This window comes from Phanerochaete carnosa (assembly GCF_000300595.1).
Source record: "Phanerochaete carnosa HHB-10118-sp unplaced genomic scaffold PHACAscaffold_9, whole genome shotgun sequence".
Lineage (NCBI taxonomy): Eukaryota > Fungi > Basidiomycota > Agaricomycetes > Polyporales > Phanerochaetaceae > Phanerochaete > Phanerochaete carnosa.
In genome coordinates, this window is record NW_006767636.1 from 616627 (window position 1) to 638458 (window position 21832).

The 21832-nt window shown below is 54.5% G+C and overlaps 8 protein-coding genes across 8 annotated transcripts; 5 read left to right on the forward strand and 3 right to left on the reverse strand.

Annotated features, from left to right (window-relative positions):
• On the forward strand, positions 1–1261 carry PHACADRAFT_127443 (uncharacterized protein). The gene has a single exon (XM_007399413.1). The coding sequence runs from the start codon at positions 7–9 to the stop codon at positions 913–915; it is 909 nt and encodes a 302-aa protein (XP_007399475.1). The 5' UTR covers positions 1–6; the 3' UTR covers positions 916–1261.
• An 806-nt stretch (positions 1262–2067) lies between these two features.
• Positions 2068–3828, reverse strand: PHACADRAFT_261944 (uncharacterized protein). The gene has a single exon (XM_007399414.1). It carries the CDS (start codon positions 3421–3423, stop codon positions 2359–2361), a length of 1065 nt encoding a protein of 354 aa, XP_007399476.1. The 5' UTR covers positions 3424–3828; the 3' UTR covers positions 2068–2358.
• A 42-nt stretch (positions 3829–3870) lies between these two features.
• On the forward strand, positions 3871–6030 carry PHACADRAFT_150266 (uncharacterized protein). Its single transcript, XM_007399415.1, has 5 exons — positions 3871–4186; positions 4236–4443; positions 4498–4924; positions 4977–5601; positions 5656–6030. The coding sequence occupies exons 1-5, from the start codon at positions 3950–3952 to the stop codon at positions 5836–5838; spliced, it is 1680 nt and encodes a 559-aa protein (XP_007399477.1). The 5' UTR covers positions 3871–3949; the 3' UTR covers positions 5839–6030.
• A 65-nt stretch (positions 6031–6095) lies between these two features.
• On the reverse strand, positions 6096–8225 carry PHACADRAFT_261948 (uncharacterized protein). Its single transcript, XM_007399416.1, has 6 exons — positions 7964–8225; positions 7825–7913; positions 7715–7774; positions 6927–7661; positions 6647–6878; positions 6096–6566 (listed from the first exon to the last, which is right to left on the reverse strand). The coding sequence occupies exons 1-6, from the start codon at positions 8188–8190 to the stop codon at positions 6281–6283; spliced, it is 1629 nt and encodes a 542-aa protein (XP_007399478.1). The 5' UTR covers positions 8191–8225; the 3' UTR covers positions 6096–6280.
• Positions 8226–8550: 325 nt separating this feature from the next.
• Positions 8551–13389, forward strand: PHACADRAFT_261953 (uncharacterized protein). The gene is made up of 9 exons (XM_007399417.1): positions 8551–8887; positions 8947–9035; positions 9088–9147; positions 9198–9648; positions 9699–9906; positions 9958–10018; positions 10070–12854; positions 12912–13203; positions 13258–13389. The coding sequence occupies exons 1-7, from the start codon at positions 8658–8660 to the stop codon at positions 10501–10503; spliced, it is 1533 nt and encodes a 510-aa protein (XP_007399479.1). The 5' UTR covers positions 8551–8657; the 3' UTR covers positions 10504–12854; positions 12912–13203; positions 13258–13389.
• Positions 13390–15612: 2223 nt separating this feature from the next.
• On the forward strand, positions 15613–16534 carry PHACADRAFT_261956 (uncharacterized protein). The gene has a single exon (XM_007399418.1). It carries the CDS (start codon positions 15779–15781, stop codon positions 16181–16183), a length of 405 nt encoding a protein of 134 aa, XP_007399480.1. The 5' UTR covers positions 15613–15778; the 3' UTR covers positions 16184–16534.
• Positions 16535–16851: 317 nt separating this feature from the next.
• On the forward strand, positions 16852–17646 carry PHACADRAFT_212306 (uncharacterized protein). The gene is made up of 3 exons (XM_007399419.1): positions 16852–17321; positions 17369–17503; positions 17557–17646. The coding sequence occupies exons 1-3, from the start codon at positions 16973–16975 to the stop codon at positions 17610–17612; spliced, it is 540 nt and encodes a 179-aa protein (XP_007399481.1). The 5' UTR covers positions 16852–16972; the 3' UTR covers positions 17613–17646.
• A 1258-nt stretch (positions 17647–18904) lies between these two features.
• PHACADRAFT_261958 (uncharacterized protein) lies at positions 18905–19809 on the reverse strand. The gene is made up of 2 exons (XM_007399420.1): positions 19698–19809; positions 18905–19632 (listed from the first exon to the last, which is right to left on the reverse strand). The coding sequence occupies exons 1-2, from the start codon at positions 19769–19771 to the stop codon at positions 18969–18971; spliced, it is 738 nt and encodes a 245-aa protein (XP_007399482.1). The 5' UTR covers positions 19772–19809; the 3' UTR covers positions 18905–18968.
• Positions 19810–21832: the final 2023 nt, after the last annotated feature.

Consider the following 21832-nt stretch of genomic DNA (forward strand, 5'->3'; position numbering starts at 1 on the left):
GCGGAGATGTTCAACGACGAAAGGAGCTGGCTCAACCGAGTCTGGACGATGCAGGAGACTACCTCCAACTGGCTCCTCGGAGGGCTGGTGCCTGAGGAGTTCATGGTTCGGAAGGAGGACTTGGACTTGCCGACACAGTTCCACGACGGGGTTTGCAGTCTGCTGCAGGTGCTGGCGCGGGACCCACCAGACTTGTTTGCCTTAGCCAAAGTCTTACGAAGCCGGCGCGGTACTCACCATATCGACCAAGTCAGCGCGTTGGGACTCCTCTTGAAGTGTCCCGCTCTACCGATCTACGACACGAAGCAGCGCTGCGAAGACGGTTGGGGCCAGCTCGTGCAGCAGATGTCGCACAAACACCGGACTGACCTCCTTGTCAACTGCCCTGTGGTCGGCAACGCTCCGGGAACTAAATGGTGCCCTTCGTGGTCTCAACTCATGCTGGGGAAGACGATACCCTCGGAGACCACTGTCATCAACTATTCCGAAGGCGAGCTGCTCAACTGTAGCCCGATATCTCACGATCCCTCGGTCAACCTTGGAGTTGTTTACTGGAACTACGCATACGTCATCGAGAGCTGCGAGTTTTCCATTGAAGACGGTCGCATACACATGCATGTTCTCCTTGGCCCAGCCTCTCAGTCGCAATTTGCCACCGACAGCTACAAGACGCAGCCTTTCCTTGTCGAGTTCTCCGGAGCGAACCCGCTTTTCGATCCTGACTTTTACTACGCCGCAGCCGGAATGGCGAATCTGGAGTATTGGGTACTGGGAAAGATCTCTGGTCACGGTCGGAACATGGGGTATGTCCAGTTCGAGAAGAGATCTACCTTCCGGATTCCATGTGCCAGGGAGAGGGAACGACTTTGGCACCTGAACCCCAGCTACTCTGACACTCCGATACGCTATCTCTGATCAGAAGCGAATACGGTGAGCACTCGATCATTACTGTTCTGCAGACGTTCCCAGATTGATGGCGTGCTGTATAATAAGCAGGAACGGATGATGCAGATGCGCAGTTGGTCCGATATTTTAATATGCAGAAGGTTTTGTTGCGGGCCACAAGTCCGCTCGCATGGCTGATGTTGATGATCGTTGGTCCAGCTGTATTATCGTTAACAGTAACGCGACAGGCAGATGTACTTATACTAGTAGTACTGTAGATTTTTCGGCGATGTCTACTACTGCACAGAATGTCATGTGAACTCGGGATATTTCAGGCGTACTAGTGTGAATCATCCTTGGATGTCGTCGGCTACAACGAGCAGTCTTCAGAAGTTGGCGAGAAGACACGAGGCTAACGACGATACACAAAGCGACAGATCGCATGCCAAAGGATAACCGTGAATCAAATCATTGATTACAGACTTACTTTCGCATGTCCCCAAGCCAAACGCGGGCGCACGCGACATGAGCAAGATTAACGTATGATGAGTCTGGCTTTACGTGGATATATTCTGTCATGGGCTACCCTAGGTCATTGCTTTCAGGATGCGCGATAAAGGGATCACGCTCACCAATAGCGTACTTAAACACAAGATATCTTCTAGTGTCGGAGTACCCGCGAGTTTAGATGCCAGAGTGGCTCCTTCTCCCTGAGATCATGGATCCGGAAGACAGCGACCTTCTCGAACGCCATCTCCGGCTAGTGTTCCCGCTCCGGGATCTTGCCCAACACCTAGTACTCGAGGTCAGCAATCCGACGGCGCTGTGCCCCCGAACGACTCGTATCGCACACTCGAAATGTCAATGAATGGGTGTATGCGCTAACACGCAGAAAGCCTCGTCCAAAGGGACCGCAAAACCGTTCCACAGTCCGCTCGGATGGTTAGCGTTAGCACCCGTTCCGGTTGTATTATAGCTCTCGAAAACGCGATGAGCAAATGTGCAGTTTCATGGACTTGTCAATGGTATCTGCTGCCTCCCATAATAAAACACGTTTAGGACCGATTCGCCCTTAATGTTGTCAGTGCTCCGAACAATTCCCTTGAAAAGCGGCCAGTGGAAGTGATTAAAAAGCGCCTGCCTCTGGGAGGCTCTCGGGCGCGTTGTGTGGAAGAAGAAGACGGATTATGCCAGTTACTTGAATCAGAAATGATAGAGCTTGTCATATGGTACGGTATCGAGTTTGAGATGAAGTGGTGATCATGATGTTGATGTGGGCACTTGTCGGCAGTACAGTTACAACACAAACACGAGAGAATCCCTGTTCAGTGTTAGGTGGAAAACGCGGCTAGAAACAGAAAAGGAGAAGGGTTGTCTACAAAGACTGGTAGTAAGCTGTACAACAGTCATGCGCCAGAACGAACGTACAGAAAAATGTGAAAAAGTTCGTCGCAATCCACCACAGGGCCCTTTTTAATCCCTAGTCCTTGCTTCCTCCAACCTCGCCAGAGTCTCCTCCAACCTCACAGTCCTCAACGCGTCAGACCGTTCCTCCCACTCTTCGTCGTGGCTCAGATAGCTAACGGGCCTACTGGCTTCGCTTAGCCAGCTAGCGTGCGGCGAGCCTTCTGCACCCCCGCCTTGCCTCGCGCGCTCGCGCGCTTCGTGCCTCTCTGCGCGCAGAGTGTTGTTCATAAAGCCGCTGAGCAGCAGCGTGCTGCCTCGCGTGTGTCCGTACGCTGGCGGCGGCGGAACTGCGATAGCGCTGTCCTCGACATCGCCCGTTCCCACCCCGCTCTGCGCCAGCGCAGCAGCGTAGGTAGGGAGGGGCGGCCTATTCCACGGTGCAAATCCCATATTCATCTCGCCCCCGTGGGTGTGCAGCGGTAGGCCCGGGTGTTGGTAGTAGTAATGCTCGGCACGCATACGGAAGATGCGCCGTTCGATGAAGATGAGCTGCGCCATGCAGGCAAGACCAAATGCGACATGCACGAAGATCGTAGAGGTGGTCACGCTGAAGCTCGCGTTATTGTTCGATGACGCTTGAACTTTGGACAGGTGCTGAACGAGCAGAGCCCAGCCCGCGATCGTTCCCGCCAGGACCGCAAGGTGCAGAAGGAAGAGGCAGAGAGTGGTAAGCTGAATACTGAAGAGTGTGGGTATGTGCTTCGGCTTGAAAATCTTGAGAAGCTTTGAATGGGCGGAATGCGCGCTGTGGGTAGATACATGGTCATTTGCGGGTTCGGCACTTGGAGCAGGTCCTGCAGAGCTCCTTTCTGCAGGATGCACGGCAGGTAGCGGAGATGCGGTGTGTACGTCGAGGGGTGTAGGTAAATGTGCAGGTTCCGGAGGCGTTGGTTCTACGTATCCAATCTCTCCTTGCTTGGCCGGCAAGGGCCCCGCCTGGCCCCTCGAGCTCGACGCTTCTGGCTGGGTTGTCTCGCCGGCCGCAGCGGAGGAACCAGCTCTAATTCCATCGTTCCCTGTTTCAAGCCTCACTGTGTCAAGAGACCATCGCGCGAGGGTGTCATCCTGCATCCTCCTAATTGTGTCCAGTCCGGGCAACGAGCGTGATGCTTGATTTAAGCGTTGGAGGTCTCCTCGACCAACGACATCCAATGCGACAAAGACCAGCTGCGTCAAGGAGAATTATGGACAAGCCCCAGGCCGTGTCAGGTGGTGGGTGAAGGTAAAGAAAGCCCGAGCGCGGACAACGCTCAATATTGATTTTGTTGTTCGACAGTCGCGGGCAATGGTTGCCAGCTTTCCTCGTCCCTGATTCGCCCACGGAGACGCCCGGACCGCTGTGCCTGAATCTGCTGCATGCATCTAGTATGCACTGGCTATATATGCAAGTTTGTAGTAGACACAGGTCCGTTCCCAGTGACGGAGAGAGCACCGAAAGAATCTGCAGCGGAGGGGAGAAACATGCTAGACGGAAGCAAGAACTGAAGTGGGCGTCTGTTGCAGCCTCACGTCCTGCTCGCGTTTTCCTGCGCGCTGGTCCTACTGGTTCCCAAACTAGTCCTTTCACCCCCTCAAGTGCGCAGCTAGCCCAGGCAAGATGTCTCCGGGTGTGGAATACTACTGCCCATGCCAGGCCTCCACCCCACACCCGCCACAGCCAAACCTCGCCTCATCGTCTTACAGCTTTCATGCGCTGCACAATCTCTACTTCTGCGAGGAATGCGACGCGATACGATGTAATCACTGCGTGATGGTCGAAGTCAGTGGCTACTATTGCCCAAACTGTCTCTTTGAGGTGCCCAGCGCGAGCGTGCGGGCAGAGAAAACCCGGTATGTACTCGCATCCAGTCGTCAGCACAAGACGAACCTGATCACTGGGAAAGCAAAGTTGCGCACGAAACTGCTTCATGTGTCCAAGTTGCAGCAACACCTTGACTGTCGTGCCCTCGGATCCTCCAGATAACGGTGATGAGCGTATTCCTCCCACCATCAATGCTGCTGGGGAACCACCTTTCTTCTTGTACTGCAATCATTGTCGGTGGGACTCTGCAGAGGTTGGAATAACGTTTGAAAAGCCAACGGGCCTTGCAGGTGCGTTGATAAGCCTCCAAAACTGGTCGCCATATGCTGACGCCTCCACCATAGCTCAATTGCAGAAGTTCGAAGACTCGGCGCCGGAGTCGCTAGAGTTCGAGAGACTAAAGGAACATTTCGAGCCTTACTTACGTGCATCACCATCCACCTCCGGCAATGGGTTGCATACTCACAGCCCTCACATGAACCCCATAACAGCCGCCGCATCGTCTGCCCTCGCACGCGATATCCCTGGTGTCGCCAGGTACATGCCGCATGCTCTATCCCGCAGCCGGTCGGGACGTGACAAGAACGCAAACCGTCAAGAGGTGCCCGACTATCGCGCTCGGGTGGAAATAGGCGCAATCACGACGGGTTATGCCCTCGGAGGTGGTGCCGAGCCTGACGTCGAGTTCATGAGGCATCTCGAGACGGTCGAAGAGGTTGCGACGCTCGATCAGAGGTGGGGGAACAGCTGGGTGACCTCACCGCGAAGCATGTGAGCACATTCATTCAGATGCGCGAGTGCTGACAGCTTGAACTGCATCTAGTGACCTAAAGCCCCTCCGTATACCACTGCATTCCAAGAAGTCAAAGCGTTGTCCAACATGCCGGCACATCCTCATCAAACCCGAGCAGAAAGCCCAGTCTGTGCGCTACAAGATCAAACTTGTCGCTGCGAACTACTTGCCCGCGATCACCGTCAGCCTGCCACACATGCAAGCCGCACTTGCGATGCTCCGACGATCAGGTCGCGCGAACGCCGAGCCGCAGGACGGGACGATGCTCGCGGGGAAGACGTACCCGTTCCACCTCTCATTCCAGAATCCGCTGTACGACCCGATCCAGGTGCGCTTGCACGTCCAGCGTGCGATCCCGCCGACGCAGCCGAACGCACCTGAGACCGAGAAGGCGCGGCGGCCGCCGTTCGCGATCACGCTCCCAACGCAAGCGTTCCCAATCGCGGCGTTTGCGGAGGCATGGGAGTACGACGACGACGAGGATATGTTCGGGCTCGAGGGCGAGGGCGAGGGCGAGGACGAGGACTTTGACGCCCATGGACCCAAAGATTCTCGCGGCAAGTCACGCACCGTTGGTGTGCTCGAGCGGCGCGCAAACGTGACCATGATTGGAGGCGAGGTGATGATTTCGAAGGAGGCGCGGGGCGACATGAAGGTACGTGTACGCAGATGCGATTTCGCGCGGCGCCGAGCTGACTGTCAGGCTTAGTTCAACATGCTCGTAAGCTACACGTATCGGTCGGACGACCCCGAGCCCGAAGAACCTAGCACGCCATCCCGCTCGCAGGCTCAGCACAAGCAGCCGGAAATGAAGACATTCTCATTCTATACTGTCGTAGATTTGGGCACTATCATCGTGCGCGACACGTCTAGCGTCGACCTAGACTCGTGATACCCTCACAACTTCTGACATACCTCATCTTATGTATACACCACGTAATTCCAGAACTCAAGTGAGCTTGAGAATATGGTGGGGAAGGCTCGATTGACAAGGTCGTTTTACACACAGTGCATCGTACGTAGCGTGGCACACTTTGGCAGATAGCCCGCCAGCGTAGCGTGGTACACTTTGGCAGATAGCCCGCCAGCAAATCGTAACAAGCTTACTGGTTTCGCTGGCGCACCGCAGTAGATCCTCCAGTCGATATCGCACAACAGACGGATATCCCGCCAGTGGTATTATCACCGCATCTACAATACAGGGTGACATTCGAGAGGCGACATAGATTGGAAATGACTGAATGCATAAGTATAAAAAAATTGCGCGTGGTAAAACAAGAGTCTGCAGAGTCCGTGAAACCCGGAATGATCAAACCGCGACATACATGCCTTCTTCATACCTCGTTCGCCTTGTACTCGTACGGCGAGTCGTACGGGCTCTTCATGCTCATCTCGTGCATGTCGACGTTCGACGACTGGGCGCTGATGATCTTGTACGTGGGTTGATCCGGACTGGCCTTCGCATTGATCCCCATGGCAGCAGCTTGCTGCGCTTGACGGGCACGACGGCGACGGCGAGCAACGCAGCAGCGCCAGGTGATAATGCCGATGACGATCAGCACGAAGGCGAGGCAGCCGACGAGAATCTCGGGCCAGCGACTAAGTACCTCTTCCTCATACCTAAATATTAACACGCAGGTCAACGTCAACGAATCATCCGTCCTTAGGCAGGGAATGCACAGTCGAAATCTGTGGCTTACATTTGTTTCTTTTCTGCCGCAGAGACAGGCGAGTGCTGCATCTCGGAAACCGGTAGGAGCTGTTCCGATGTGCTGTTTGAGGTGTCAACGCCATTCATGCGCACTTGCACGAACTCCTCGTGGGCTTGCGTCTTGTTGGTGATGGACAGTAGCTGGATATAGGGATCCTCCCTGTCGTTAGAAGACTCCTCGACCCAGTCGCCATAGTCGAACAGGGTGTAAGTGTTACGCACTGCCGAGATGTTAGCACAAGCAGAATGAAGAAGTGGTTGATGCGTACAGAAAGCCATGCCGAGGATAATGTCGTATTCTCCGAGCAAACTGAAGGCAGTGGTAATGGGCTGAAACGTGCCGACGCAAATGGGATTGCCTGTGGCGTCGACCATGTTGAAGTCGCTGCTGACGAGATCAAGTGGATGAATAGGGTACTCGACACCACCAAACATAAAGCTGAGGTTGAGCAGCTGGTCGCAGGGAACAAGCCAGACGCCGGCAGTTTCGTCGTACTGAGCACCTTGGACACGACCGTAGATCATGTCAGACATAGCGCGGGGCACTTGAGGAAGTGTGTATCCAGAGTCGAATACGACGATAAGCTGATTGTCAGGTGCTTTGGGTACGATGGAGTCGACTGCAATGGGTTGGCCATCTGGACCAATGACACCGTTCGCGTCAGTGTACGTTTGCCAGTGTTGATCTTCGTCCGTGAGACGTTCGACAGTCTCGACTGTCAGCTTAGGCATCTGCTCAATTTGTTCAAAGCCAGGAACAATTTCGGAGATTGTCAACTGGCCCGTGAAGGATTGGTTGACGGGCGACTCGCGACCTAAGAGGAGCGTAAGATAGTTGGCAGATGTGGTGTTCTGCGAGAAGATGCGGTTGAGGATACTGTTTCCCGAATCACTGTCCAGCTTGTCGAGAATGACGGAGCCAGAATTGGGACCGAGCCCTATAAGGCCCTCAAAGCCTTCCGACTCGATGTTTACAGAGAACGATGCAGTATCGTTCACCAACACTGTCATACGGTGTATTCAGTAAGACGCTAGGTCCACGAAGCGAGATACACACAATAGGCCTGCTGAGATACTTGGTAGCCAGCAAAAACCAAGTCAGCGGCGTTGACATCACCTGCAAGAATGTGAATTCCTGAGCCGACGGGAAAGGCCTGTGGGACGCACCAGATGCTTGTCCAACCGCGTAACTTACTGACACAGACTTTCCCAAATCTGTCGTATTTGGTACTTGGCCCGTAACCCATAGGTCGGAACTAATGTCTCGTGAAGACTTCACAACAGACTGCCGCGGGCACGGACGCACCTGCCCGTGTCGAGGAGGACAGGGATTTCCCGTCCCCCTAGGGTGATGTTCGCAATATATTCCGCGTTGCGAGTATTAGCCACTGGAATTATGGAGTTGTTGTCGCGTGCATAAAGAGCGTGTTGACTGAAAGTGGAACGGACGCGAATGTCGAGGTTAAGAGCATGAGCAACCGAAAGAGACGCGAAGACAATTGCCAAGAACGAAGTTGGGGGGCGGGATAGCATCCGTAGGATGAAAAGAGTGTGTTTGTTGAAAGAATGAAAGGCCTTAGAGACAAGGCCGAACTAGAGACGGTGGGTAGTTTGGGACAAAATGGTGGTCGCAATCGAGGAGCCTCTCGGCGAGGGACCGGTTGCAAGTTGCGGGCGTCTATTTGACGATATATTTACCTCCACCTCAACGACTGTACCCGTCCCGCGCGAAAGAAAATCGAAAATTCTCAGATATCCCGAGGCACGTCTGCGCTACCATGAGTGCCACTCGCGGTGCACGCCAATGTCGCATAGGAAACCGCCATGCACAGCTACGACGAGCAGGCGTCACAGATGTTAAATATCTGAGCGTCTACTTGCCCTGATCGCGGTGAACACCGCCTTCTGTGTTGCATAAAACTCTCGTACTCTCCCTCTTGTCGGTCAAATCGTTTTTGTGTCCAAGGCTCGGTGTTGCAAAGCTGGTCAACCCCCCTACTATGCGCCAGGCGACTCTTCCACTGCTTCTGTCTCTCCTCGCGCTGCCTGTGGACCTCGCAGACGCTGTGCGTGTGGGTATCACTGGTCGGCGGTCACTAGCTCTTTCCAAGCTTCACCGCCGTGCGTCGCTTACTGGCACCACTGGGCTCGCCGACAGCTCAGATATCACCTATACGACAAATATTACGCTGGGTGGGAACTCGTTCTCTGTAATAATAGATACGGGAAGGTGAGCTTGCTCTGATGTCGCGGCGTGTGGTCTTTGCTCAGCGAGACGCATCTTCACAGCTCTGATCTGTACGTGACGGGCACGGTCCCTGGGAGCAAAGACACTGGAAAGTCGGCAGGTGTGCAATATGCGATAGGGCAAGTGCAAGGTGCGCCAAAAGCTTTACAGCCGCGTACTTCTTACGCTGACGCTGGTGCCAGGTCCGGTGATGCTAGGAGAGCTAGAATTCGCAGGATATTCTGTAGGAGACCAAGCGTACCGTAGGCAGACTTCTATATTCTACCGCTTCGGCTGAATCGTTATTTCCCAGTGGACGTGCCCGCGAGCACTAGCAACATTGTCGGCACGGGCCTTGTCGGCCTTGGCCCGAACAATGGTTCCCAAGTCTTGCAGGCATTAGGGAACTCGTCTGGAGACACTGTCCTCAATAGAATCTTCCAACAGAACACCTCTACGCCAAACTTCCTCACAATTCTCTTGGGTAGAGATGACGATCCCTCCGACAATTTCCCTGGGGATCTCACTGTTGGAGAGATTCTGCCAGGGTACGATGCAATCACCTCCCAGCCCAAGCTCAACGTGTCTTTGGTTCCGGTCAACGACGAGGGTAACCAGCACTGGCAGACGTTGCTTGATGCGGGTGGGATTATTGGCCCTGATGGCAAAGCCATCGATGTTGAGACTGCTGTTGAGTCTACGTCGAACAAGAATCAGCTAACGGCTGTATTCGATTCAGGCTTCTCGTTACCTCAGGTGCCAGCGTATGTCCGTGAGCCATGAGCCCGCTATTCGTCACTCACTTTTCCTGCAGGTCAGTGTCCGAAGCCATCTACAGCGACGTACCCGGTGCCCAGCTTGTAAAAAACTCGGATCTCGGGGAGGTCTGGACAATACCATGCAATGTTGAGATCAACATTTCATTCAGTTTCGGAGGCAAGACCATACCTATACACCCACTGGATACCTCGCTTGACCTGAACGCAACTGATGATAATGGAAACCACATTTGCATCGGGGCTGTAGGCCGATATTTTTCCTTTACACTTCCCACCTCTGACCACCTGCAATAGTTCCAGCCAATCTCAACAGCTGCAAGCCCCGACTTCGACATGGTTCTTGGCATGGCATTTCGTAAGCGAGCTTAACCTACGCGTCTTTACGCGAGGCTAATATTCCACACAGTGCGCAACACCTATTTTTACGTCAACTATGGTGACTTCGTCGACGGCGGGACTAACCAGACCGCGGATCCGTACATCCAACTGCTGTCAACGACGAACGACTCGTCTCAAGTGCAGGCCGACTTTGTCAAGGTGCGCGGGAACCCTCAGACCTGGGACCCGAGCGGCGGCGGCATTCGCGCACACTTGCCACTGATCATCGGCGTCTCCGTCGCTGCGGGCGTGCTCATCCTCGCCTTGATCGCGTTCTTCTGCCTGCGCAACCGCAGGCTTCGCAAGACCCCCGCGGGCTTCATGAACTACCAGAGCTCGTACCAGCCGTTGCACGAACCCGCTCCGCCATCTTACGACATGTCCTCAATGGGCGGCGGAGGGTACGGGCACCCGCCGCCGCAGCATGCTAATTACGGCAACCCATGGGATGCTCACTACTAGGTATGGCCCCTCGGATGGACTCACATTCATGTCATCTTATTTGTACATCACCTTCCGCCGTCTGTCGTCATTTAGTAGTATACAGTATTCAGCTATGGACTCTTCGCAGCTGCTCTCGTGGGATCGGACTGAAATCGTCTTTAGGGTATTTAATTGGTGTACCAGGCACGCGTTTCTGATTTTTCGTACTTGTGTATGTCCTGCCTCAGGCGACTCTCATGCCATCGCGGGCCGAGCATTCAAGAAATGCTCGATCGAATAGACGAGAGTACGACTGCGCGTGGGGATACAATTCACCAATCTATGCGTCTAGAGAAACATCGCGCGTGACCAGGTATTCTGGGAAGGTTATAATCTGGGGAGTGGAGGCGACAGAAGCAGCCAATGAATACACTTATATACTGGGTGAACCGAGTGAAGGAGTTCTATGACACCAAAGAAGAGGAAGGGCGAGCCGGCGGAGTAATTACGGAGACAGAGTGCAGTATAGCCCGGACAGAGAAGATCTATGTGCATGCGAGTGTCTACAACGGAGGGGAGGTCTAGAGTCTATGTTGGGTTGCGAACAGATTACACATGAGGCAGCGGTCCTGGATGGGTCGTGTCTGGTATTATATGGGGGTCTGCGGTCGTGACAGTGCGACGGAGGGACGCAAGCAGGTATAACGAGATAATATTTTTATGAGCTCATCGTAGACCAGTGGCAGCTTCCACTTCACTGAACCGCGGGAGCTCGATGCGCTCTGGCGCAGAAGCAATTTCGGCGCCTTTGACGTCCTCTTCGCTGTTGAGCAAACTCTGCAGGCCGACAACGGGCGTGGGTCGGGCATTGGGCGACGACGGTGACGACGGGAGTTTCAGCGGCGGGAGCTTGATGGGAGGCGATGACGCCCTGGAGCCAGGCATCGACAGCGTGGACGGTTCTGTCTGCTCGCTCAGATTGCTGAACGTCGATGGGGTTGAGCTGTCAGAGTGCTGTCGCGGCGCACCATGCTGCGGGTATCCGCCGCTGCCCGGCCGACCATGCGGGCGGATCGGTGTCATGCCGAACGCAGCACGCACCGAGTGCGCGAGGTGATGGTGATGCGAGTGATCTCGCCCATGGTGCGGGTGTTGCAACTTCTGCGACCACAGTGGCGGTGAAGGCGCTCGCGAACTCGATGCGCTCAGCGAGCCACTCCCCACGATGCCCGGTCCGCCTGGCGTGCCGCTGTACAGCGAGTTGGCGTAACTTCGCGGACTGCTGCCGCTGCTGCTGGGCCCGCTCGACAGTTGAGGGGTAGGGAGGAATGCCGAGTTTCGCTCGCTCGAGAACGGCAGGTAGCTTGGGACTGCCGAGTGCTGCGATAACGACACGAGATCACCAGTGCTGTTCCTCTTGCGGCCACCTAATTTTCCAGGGGGACTGTCAGGCACACCCAACCGATGACCGTGTGCGTAGCCATCTATTGGGCTGTCCAAGCTTGTTGGAGGGAGATGGAACGGCGACGGAGCGCGGGAAGGAACTGCGGAATGGATGTTCAATTTCCGGAGGCCACCCAGGAATGGACTGGTCGAGGGCGTGCTCGAAACCTCGCCGTAAACCCTGCCCCCGTACACTCCAGGAACAGTGTGGTCCACGGGGTACCCGGTGGAGGCGATGGGCGCATGCACTGCCGCAGCACGTGTCGGGGAATGCGTGGGGAGCAGAGATTCGGAATCGGAACTGACAGGAGACGGGCAGTCCTCGTGGCTAGTATGGAGATGGGAGCGGTGCGCGTGCGAATAGTGATGGTGCGGATGAGTGTAGGCACAATGAGCGTATGGGTGGGAGGACTGATGCTGCGGCCCCCGCATATCGAAGGCATGACTCGTCGAGTGCGGGTGCGGTACCATCTGGTCCTGTCGCATGCCCGACCCACTGAGGCGGCGCGCTTGCTTGGATGCGGGTCCATGAGTCTCGTCAGGCAGCCTGGGCATCGAAGCGTGGAAGTCGGGATTGCGTTCCCGCGGCATGCCAAAATAGCCTCCGTCCTCGCTGTGAGATGGGTAGAAGGGTGTCATCATCGGCGTTGTTGAGGCGCTCTTGCTGACACGCCCATGCATGCTCATAATCTCGGCATGTCGAGTCTCGTACTCTGCCCGCCGGAGTGCTTCGGAATGACGGATTTCGTACTCAGCTCGTCGCAGCGCTTCAGCTCGCTCCAGTGCGTACAGCTCCCCCATGGCGACGCTCGACAGCGCAGTGAATGACGCCGAGCTCGGTGCCACGACAAGCGAGGGATCTGTCATCTGTGGGAGTCGGGAGCTATGTCCCAAAATAGTGGCATCGTCGTTGTAGATTGCGGTTGGACGGGCATATGATTCGGACTGTACAGTTCAATGGGTATGAGAATAGAGATGGCAGAATTGGGGTGAAAGACTTGCCTCGTCGTCGCTATTAGCCCTGCTCCTTGCCTTCTTCTTTGCCCGGACGGTCATGGTGTCGAGTGCTTTCCGTGCCGGCGGCCTGGCGACGGGGGCCTCGGCATCGTCGTCATACATGTGCTCGCTTCGGCTCTTGCCTTTGTCACCCACAGTCGAATGACCATGGCTTTGGTGAGCACTATTGTGGATACGAGAATGTCTCGTGAGCTCGTCCGAACGAGAAAATCGCTTCTCGCATCCTGGGAACGAACAAAGAAAAGGCTTCTCTCCAGTGTGCGTCCGTATGTGGCGGGTCTACCATGTGATTCCTTAGCAGCCGCAGGTCTCGGCGAGGGAGGGACTACACACCTGGTGTTCCAGTCTACTGAACGCACGACCACAGAGCGGGTAAGGGCACTTGTACGGCCTGGCAACGACTTTCTCCGCATGCGGGGGCGGGGGTGGGGACGAAGCAGGTGGGGGCACAGCCGCGTCCATTGCGACTAGAATTCGAGCGCGCAGCATGATGAGCAGCAGACGAAGTACGGGAAAGAGGACGGCGATACGGCAGGTATATATCCTGGTCAGCGAAAGAACGCAAAGAACAGAAGGACGACCCAGACTCACGGTAACGGATGACAGGACGGTTCGACTAGATTTGGATGTAAGGAACGAGATTTTTTCCGCTAGATGGTAGCAGGCTTCCTACGCGCGTGGGAGACGGTGGACGCGGTGGATAGAGTGTTGGTAGAAGCACAATTGAATAGGAGGGGTGAGGTGATGGTCAGAGGATAAGAGGACCGTCTAGGGGTTATCGAGGTTGTAGAATAAGATGCGAAGCCGGGGATTCACCGCCCAGCAGGCCGGATGACGGCGGTGGTAGCTTGGGTAGATGGTGGCGGTGATCTGCTTGGGCTCAAGCAGATGGACGTAAGGGCTGGGCAAACGTGCAGCGGGTTGGGGGAACGTGGTATCCGGGGTAAGGAGACAGGGAGATCTCGATAGAATACGAGGATATGTCGTAAGCGTACCCCGCGCTACCTGTTCGTCTGGGTGTGGGCGAAACACGTTTGGGCTGTGTGCGTCGGGGCGCCGCTGGGGAATGCGGGGATGAAGGGGACGCGAAAGCCGCGCGACCAGCCAAATTTTTTGTGCAGCTCGTTTGTCGGGCGGAGCACGACAGGGACCAGGCATTTCGCCAAGTTACCGCCGCGGTCCGGCTGAGCCTTGCTCCTTTTCAGGCAGTTCTCCTTGCTTACGTACGCCCCATTGCTACGTCGGATGTCCACATATGGCAATCCTCCTAGGACTCAACCATTAGCCCTCGTTGTCGTCACAGCAGATCTAGAGTCTAGAGTCTGTCGGAGACACGCCTCTCTGTCCTCGCTTCGAGACATGGGCCAAAATGTCCCAGATACGATGACCTTTTGTCGCACAGATAGCGGGAAACCTTCGGGAAACCCCATACTCGTCGCTCTCCGCACCGGTGCTGTACAGATGGCGCAACAAGTCTCATAATTACTCGCAAAGACGAGCTCGCCATTTTCACATGCTTTCCTGAGCCTGTGCCCCCCTAAACTCTTGCTTTCTAGCATTCCGTTGTGGTGTCGCCGGACAAGGCTAACGTGTTCCCCATTCGAGGTGCGTTCGCGAACGGCCTCCAGAGCTGCACGTTCATCGCGCTGGCCTCATTCCGAATCGAATCGAGCCTCGCGTTATTACCTCCGTGGTCAGTGCGCCGCGACACGTCCTCACTAAGCCCAGCTGCACTCACGAATTGCTGTCCAGACCGCTTCATCCCATCAGACGTCCGTCAGACAGGCCTGGCAGCGCGTACAGCCCCCCGGATGCTCTCAACACACTCTCGGTAAATTCCGACCCATCAGTTGCGCTTCTTCCCGTCCCCGCATCTCAGTCTGGGGAAACGAACTTTACATGGTATCCGCCCGGCGCTGCTGTTGCCGTGACCCTCGGGATGGTGCTGCTTTAGGTGCGCAGGCTCCACCCTTAGGGAGATTGTCTGGACCACACCGAGCGGATAACCATGATAGGGATGTGCCCCAGACGTAGCTATCCGGCACAGTATGCCGACGATCCCATGCAACCGTTTCGTGTAACTGCGATGACGGAGTGACCCGCGCGTAAGTACTCGGCCGAGGCTCTAGAGCATGGCCTGCTCGCCCTGGGAGAGGCTGGTACAGGTCTAGTCGCCCGCTTTGTCCCCAGCCGTTGTATCTTGGAAAATATCGTCCGGTACCGCCGATCACAACCGGAAGCGATGCAATGCTCAGCTGCGTTCCGGTCCGTCTCATCTATCTCTGCCTTTGAGCGGTCTCTCGCCGGAAGTAAATGTCACTGGCGGCCGCGAGCCTTGTGGTACGGCAGCATATTGACTACTCATTCGACGGATAATCTCAGGAGGACGTGCTCGACAGATCAGATGCGAGTGGTAGCATTCACATGGACTGACCGCTACTTCTGCCAAGGGTTCGCAGCACACTCTCCATGCAGGCTTATGCGTCGGCCATCTAGGGCAGGCCCGGCACATGCTCTGAGGCGTCATGATTGAACCGCGTTTGAAGGAAGCTTCGCTCAGGAACCGCACAGAACCGCGAATCGAATTTGAAGAAGGATCCCTCTAATGTCCTACGAAGGGGCGCTTTCAAGGTTTGTGGAACAATCCTGAGAACAGGTAGAGCCTTTTGTAATACTTATGACACTATTGCTACTTCAGGATATGCCGTAGGCACGGCGATAAAGAAGCGCGAAGCCTATTCGCCCGCTTGAGCCAAGTCTCAGGCTTGTTGGAGCGGAGCTGCCTAGACCGTTGTCACCCCGGCCCCCATGCTCGTTGTGAGTTCAAGCATCACAGAGGTGGCGGCGGTTTAGAATGGCAAAGGCCTTCGCGTGGGCTTCATTAAACAGCATCCGAGGTTTCGACGACTTCCGAAGCGTGTGCCTTTGGCTTCTGTTATCTCTTGTACGCGTCTCGAAACCGATGTGTCGCGGACAGCGAACGCGTTTGCACCCGTGGATTATCCGCAGCTCATCCGCATGCGTACACTTTCTCTTGATGCCCGTCGAGGGAAGCACGGTGAGCGATCTCCTCTGTGTGTGCGACAGCGTAGATGACGGAGAGGATTGGCTCACAGTTAAAGATGGTACCCACGGTCTTTCTTCGGGCGAAAGTCGTGCAATCTCCTCACACGCGTCGCGAACTGTGTATCGACTATGGCCGTCGTATGGTGCATATGCCTTCCTCAACGGCTCCTGCAGTACTCGAAGTGTATGGTGAAGCCGTGCAAACACCTAGGTTGCTGCAAAGTCGCTCCATTGCGTTCTGGTCACACAGGCTCGGCCAAATAACTTACTTGCGAAGTGCGTTGTAGTCTATTGGATGACATGCTCGCTCACCTAGGATCAGCTAGACCCACATCCGCATCGCATGGCTTGGTCTCGAACCACAGACCACTGGGGATATGGCACAATGAGCTTATCTTGTACCAGTAGCCGTTCGTGATATGATAGCACTTACGGCCATTTCATTCACGTTGAGCTATTCTATACCATCAGGTTTCCCTCGTCGCGATTGACATCTCCGCGTCGAATCAATTGGTGCTATCAGTAGACGAGAACCGAGATGTAGTGCTTGATGAGTACCTTCGAGTGCTACTAGGCGCGCACAGCCGCAGATATCATTTGGACGCCACCAGACAGCATACCGCCGGCTGTACATTTCAGTGGTCGACCGTAGATCGTCGTGTGAAATTCCTATGCCGATCACCCTCGGAGACACCGTGTGGTGCAGTTGTGACTTGTTAGATGTTGGCACATTCACTGTCACGGTATCCGCTGGCATGCGCGACTTGCAGCACATGTCGTCGCGATTGAGCTCGACGCTCTCCCTGGCAAGTGACATGGTGTGCCTAGGGATGCTGTCTCCGCTGACCATGCAGTGCTAGTGAATCGCAGAGTTCCAGTGCGCAAAGAAGAATATTTTCGGCTATAAGAGTCATGAGTGAGCCCCTACAATCGCCAAGGATACGTATTTCCTCTATCTCCTTTGTGCAGCACCTACTCAGCGATGCAGCTCACTCTTACATTCTCTACGCTGCTTGCCCTCGTCTACACGGCTACAGCAACCCCCGCCCATCCCGGTTTCACTCTCTCTGCCCGCGAAGCAGATGGCGCATACGTGTTCGATCGCGTCGGTGGCTTGGCCTTCACGCCAGCCCACATCCTACGCCGCACGGAGAGCGACGTCGAGGTACCTCGCGAGGCACAGCCTGAGCCGCTGGAGAAGCGCGACAGTTACAACTGCTTCGCTGCCACCTTCAGCGGCGGTGACAAGCTAAGCGCGGTCAACGCGCTGTACAACCTGCTTGACGACTACCCCATCGTAAATTCCAACGGGGCGATTGCCACTCAATATGGTGAGTGAGCCACAACCGTGCGCATCTCGGTCGCTTATACACGTTAGCCGACAACGCCATCGTCTACGTCTGCAACTTCTCCGGCGCAGACATTAGTGCCAACGCGCAGGACGTCAAGAATTATGATAATAGTATCAACAACGCGTGTGGTTCTAGCACTGCCGGGAGGGTTCTGCTCTCCTGTGAGTCTTCGAAACACTTTGCTGTATAGGTCAGCTAGCTCAGTGAAGAACAGCCGGGCTTGAGTACGGCCGTACTGCTGCGGGCAAGCCGTTCTGCGATGGCAGCTAAATGTGGAGAATCCCACGAGGTATGTACGCCATACTCATCCATCCACCCTCTACGCTGACATAGCTAGCTTCGGGCCTCTATCAATTTGAACCACCTCTAGCTATCGACTCTTCGACTCCAGAATGCGGAAAATACTTGAATAGCGGGATTAGTCAAACCCAGATTTTGTTGACCGCGGTGGACTCTGGGAATGTACGAGCTGTGGACGCCACTGTATCCCTGTTTGGGCGCATGACGAGGCCCCGGGATTCGGATAGCCTCAGTGTATAGTGCCTAACCATATTTATCCTCCGTATCAGCGCACTGCGTTACTGCGACAGAAGATTTCGCACCAAACTATTCCTGCTACTGACTGCTCTAACTCTATTCTTTATAGAAGCCCTCAGACTACTGATCACAGCGAACGGCAATAAAATTCTTCGCACTGAACCATTGCCGTTTAAACTCACCTTTCTGACCTTGTCACAAGGTCAGAGCCACCATAACAGCTGCTGCTTCGATATCGACTTCCAGATAAAGTGGGCATGGACATCACGGCGGGTCCCTCTGATCGCGCCAGCTCTCGCCCTGTGGCAGACTTTTACTGTAGTGTCTCATTTGAGAGACAGCCCTTCTCCTCCGGAGTGGTTAATGTCGCGCGACCCATTTTTGGCTTACACTGTCTCCTTACACAGTACGCCCGCTGAATACCCTCAGACAACGCCGCTCATTAACAGTCTGGTCACGGAAGCCCTTGGCATATGCATCGTCATGACTGTCGACTAGAAACTTCTCGCCTTTTGCAGGACGGTGCCAGCCGTCGAAGCTGGGGCGGCCACCGTCGTTTATTCGTAAGTAAACATGTGTTACACGTAGTTAGCCTGAACTAATCCGAATGCTCTTTTACACAGCTAATATCCATGCGCACAGTACGTAAGTTTCATTGTACGTGGGCGACGGTGTATACCGCATACATTCGCCTGAGGAATTAGGGCGAGTACGGCTAGGGGCTGCTGAAGGACGCATACCAAAGGTGCCGTCAGAGTATTTATTCAAGTCATAGTCTTAGCATAGTATAGCCACACAACTACTTCCCGATATCACAAACCCGAAGGGAGCGCAGAGCTAGCCATGTTGACATGAGCGTACAGCGGACAAACCTTGAAGCTTGAAGCTTGAAGCCGGCTTCGCGGCGGCCGCATGCGTTGTGCGTCTCATCGCTGCTCTACACCGCGGGCATTATCTCGAGCTTTCGCTTAGGAACGCGATCTGCACGCAGGAACAATGCGATGAAGTCGGATAAACCTTCTCGTCTCTTCGTGAGTCCTCTCCTCATATTACAAACTGTATTTAGCATATGATCGACCCACTGGATATCTATTTCTCGAACTTGATAAACTGCGCATAGTACCTGCTCCACTTCCCGCCATGGAAGCCCATCAGCCTCTTCCACTGCTCTGAATTTTCACCCCATACATCCTTTCCGCAGGCAAGCATGCCCGCGAACTGGAGGTCTGAGTGTGTGATGCCGACCTGAGGTCCCATGAGTAGCAAGTCGTCCCCCTTTCCATTCGCCTCAAGGTACCGTTTCAGCGCCCCCAAACCTGCCTCGACTTTCTGCCATTCCGCCTCGCCAAACTCCTCGAACTTCTTCCCAAACATCCGCTCACGCGTCACACGGAAGTACTCCCCGCTGCGTGCATCCATGACGCCCAACGCATCCACAAAGCCAGACGCCATAAGAGGGATCCCAACGTTCATCCAAATGAACTCGTGGAACATCTCCTGGAATGCGTCGGTACCCGCAGGAATCAGCTTCACATCGTCAGGGTACGTTTCGTCGAGGTACTTGGCGATCACTACGCTGTCTGTGACCACCTTCTTCGTGTTTGGGTCAAAGATGGTTGGCAGGGTGTAGTAATCCCGCCCGTCTGACGTCTTCCCGGTTGGCGGCGCACCGAGCTTCTTCAGCGTACTTTCGATGTCGGGGTACTCGACCCACTCGGTCGTAAACTTCAGGCGTTTCATGTTCAGAGCAAACCTGTACCAAACGAAGTTAGCAATCACAACTTGCTGCGGGCGGCAGCAGCATCATGCCATACGGACCGAGTCTTCCATGTATTCGGGTTCCATGGGGTGGGATGGATCTTGGAAACGTCGTAGAGAACGATGGCCTCCATCTTGGTTATAGCGATGGTGAGAATGCAGTGCGAGTGACAGGGAGTGCGCAGTATCTGACTATATGCCACTGGTCCTGAGGCCTGAAATCTTACCTGGCCCTTATATACACTGCCCTGGCTGAAGCTGTCTTACATTTGCGTTACAGCGGCTTGCAGATCGCTTGACAGTAACCCGAGGAGAGGAAAGAAAGAAAGAGAGAAGATTCGAGGCCGAGCTGCATGACAAAGCAGCTTGACATAATCGGTTCGTAGTCGTCGTCATCCAGCATGACAACCATCCCTAGTAAATTCATGATGGTAATTGCGCACGCAACTTACAGTCGTTTGCAATTTGCATATGAAACTGCAGTCCGTGATTTTTGTCCTAATATTTGTTTCGTACAAATACTGCCTTTGAAAGCAATGCGTGCTGTAAGCGCACATTGTCATGCTCTTTCACTCAGCTCGTGGTAAGGCGGAATAACGTGATTAAAATATCTGAAAAAAAAGTTCAAATATCTTGATTGCTACGCACATCTCGGAGTGCAATGAAGTTAGTCAGACATTTAGTACTTACCAGGAGATGAAAGGCGGAGGGGCTATACGCGCGCTTGGCATAACACTAGGCGCTAGTAGGCACATCGAGTGCTCGCCTTCGGAGATTCCGCGCTACGAACACCAAAAATGCAGGCGGGGCTGTCAACAGTTTGCAGTAAGCCATCGCAGAGAGAGTTTAGCTACACGAGGACCAGTGCGACAGCATTGTTAGTTTGTGATCCTTTCGTGACTTTCCGTAACTATCAACTCCTGCCCCTCGACAACGCGTCCATACTCATGCAGCGAAATCACTGTTTACAGCACACGGATGGAGCGGACACTCGCTCCTCGATAACAAACCGTAATTAGACGGATATGTTATCAGCATGCCGGATGAAATACTGTAACTCAAGGCAAGCTTATTGGGCCACCCAAACAATATTTGAGGCGTCGATACATCGTTACTGCAACAGGGAGCTGCCAGCTTGTTGACGCGCGTGCGGCAAACCTTTGCCGGGAGGGACTCCAGGCACCGGACCCAATGTCACGAACGGTCACTTAGTGACTTCGCGGTGACTGGCCGATGTCATGGTTTAGTGTATACACTCGCCATGTGTATACTCACCATGTATCCTTCCACCGTAGCTTAGTCACTCTGACACGGCCATGCAATGTTCAGGTGCGCATATGATGGGTGTAGCTTCAACAAACTGTCCTCTGTCAGACAGCTTTTTGTCTCACGAAGAGGTCATCGAGCCTATGCAAAGCTCTCCGTGACAAGCAGCAGCCCGTCCTGGGGACTCAAAGTCTGTTGATACGTCCTGCCGCACGCAAGTATTCTACATCCGCTTCTGAGAGTGTGAAGATGGTCCTTCAATCTCACTCTTCTCATCGCAGGCATATTCGGCCTCGTAGCAGGAGGCTCCAGAAACTTTGCCCCTCTGGCCTCTCTTCTTGCCGTACTTGGTGTTGGTGTCGGAGGCAACCTGCCTGTTGACTCTGCAGTATTCCTTGGTCCATGTACGCCATCCTTACCGTTGTTCTTGCACGCTGACGCCGGCCCTAGACTTTGTTCCTGGTTCTCATCAATATCTTCTGACCGTCCTGTCCGTTTGATGGTCCCTCGGCCAGCTGTTCGTCAACTTGGTATGTTTTGCATCCTGTGATCTGCATTTATGTGCTGATATTTTCCAGATCACCTGGCCTCTAATCACAAACCTCTCATGTCCCCCAGACTCCGCTCCAGGTACCTGCACCCGGTCTCAGAATATGGGCTGGCGTGACCTTCTCTTGACCCTCGCTTGAGGAGTCGCCATGTTACCTGGTGCATCGCGGATGTGACGCCGAACGGGACAACCTGTAGCCTCACCGTGGAGCAGCTTCGGGATGCTGGCGAGTTGGCTGATATGAAGAAGGATGGCTCGCATGAAGCAAAGGTGACAGTTCTCAGTCGGACATGACATCTAACTACACCATGGACCATATCAAGGCTCTCTTTGAGACGAAGAAACTCGCCAGGTCGACGAGTCACATCCAAACTCAAAG

Excerpts from the sequence above, each read along its gene's own strand:
- PHACADRAFT_127443 (XM_007399413.1), top strand. The coding sequence starts at position 7 with ATGTTCAACGACGAAAGGAGCTGGCTCAACCGAGTCTGGACGATGCAG.
- PHACADRAFT_261944 (XM_007399414.1), bottom strand. The coding sequence starts at position 3,423 with ATGCAGGATGACACCCTCGCGCGATGGTCTCTTGACACAGTGAGGCTT.
- PHACADRAFT_150266 (XM_007399415.1), top strand. The coding sequence starts at position 3,950 with ATGTCTCCGGGTGTGGAATACTACTGCCCATGCCAGGCCTCCACCCCA. Across the intron at positions 4,187-4,235 it reads GGGCAGAGAAAACCCGGTAT|CAAAGTTGCGCACGAAACTG; the intron begins GTACTCGCATCC and ends TCACTGGGAAAG. Across the intron at positions 5,602-5,655 it reads AGGCGCGGGGCGACATGAAG|TTCAACATGCTCGTAAGCTA; the intron begins GTACGTGTACGC and ends TGTCAGGCTTAG.
- PHACADRAFT_261948 (XM_007399416.1), bottom strand. The coding sequence starts at position 8,190 with ATGCTATCCCGCCCCCCAACTTCGTTCTTGGCAATTGTCTTCGCGTCT. Across the intron at positions 7,662-7,714 it reads AGTATCTCAGCAGGCCTATT|TGTTGGTGAACGATACTGCA; the intron begins GTGTGTATCTCG and ends ACCGTATGACAG. Across the intron at positions 6,567-6,646 it reads GCGGCAGAAAAGAAACAAAT|GTATGAGGAAGAGGTACTTA; the intron begins GTAAGCCACAGA and ends GTTAATATTTAG.
- PHACADRAFT_261953 (XM_007399417.1), top strand. The coding sequence starts at position 8,658 with ATGCGCCAGGCGACTCTTCCACTGCTTCTGTCTCTCCTCGCGCTGCCT. Across the intron at positions 9,036-9,087 it reads TGCGATAGGGCAAGTGCAAG|GTCCGGTGATGCTAGGAGAG; the intron begins GTGCGCCAAAAG and ends CGCTGGTGCCAG. Across the intron at positions 10,019-10,069 it reads GGTTCTTGGCATGGCATTTC|TGCGCAACACCTATTTTTAC; the intron begins GTAAGCGAGCTT and ends TATTCCACACAG.
- PHACADRAFT_261956 (XM_007399418.1), top strand. The coding sequence starts at position 15,779 with ATGGCAAAGGCCTTCGCGTGGGCTTCATTAAACAGCATCCGAGGTTTC.
- PHACADRAFT_212306 (XM_007399419.1), top strand. The coding sequence starts at position 16,973 with ATGCAGCTCACTCTTACATTCTCTACGCTGCTTGCCCTCGTCTACACG. Across the intron at positions 17,322-17,368 it reads GGCGATTGCCACTCAATATG|CCGACAACGCCATCGTCTAC; the intron begins GTGAGTGAGCCA and ends TATACACGTTAG. Across the intron at positions 17,504-17,556 it reads CGGGAGGGTTCTGCTCTCCT|CCGGGCTTGAGTACGGCCGT; the intron begins GTGAGTCTTCGA and ends AGTGAAGAACAG.
- PHACADRAFT_261958 (XM_007399420.1), bottom strand. The coding sequence starts at position 19,771 with ATGGAGGCCATCGTTCTCTACGACGTTTCCAAGATCCATCCCACCCCA. Across the intron at positions 19,633-19,697 it reads CCGAATACATGGAAGACTCG|GTTTGCTCTGAACATGAAAC; the intron begins GTCCGTATGGCA and ends CGTTTGGTACAG.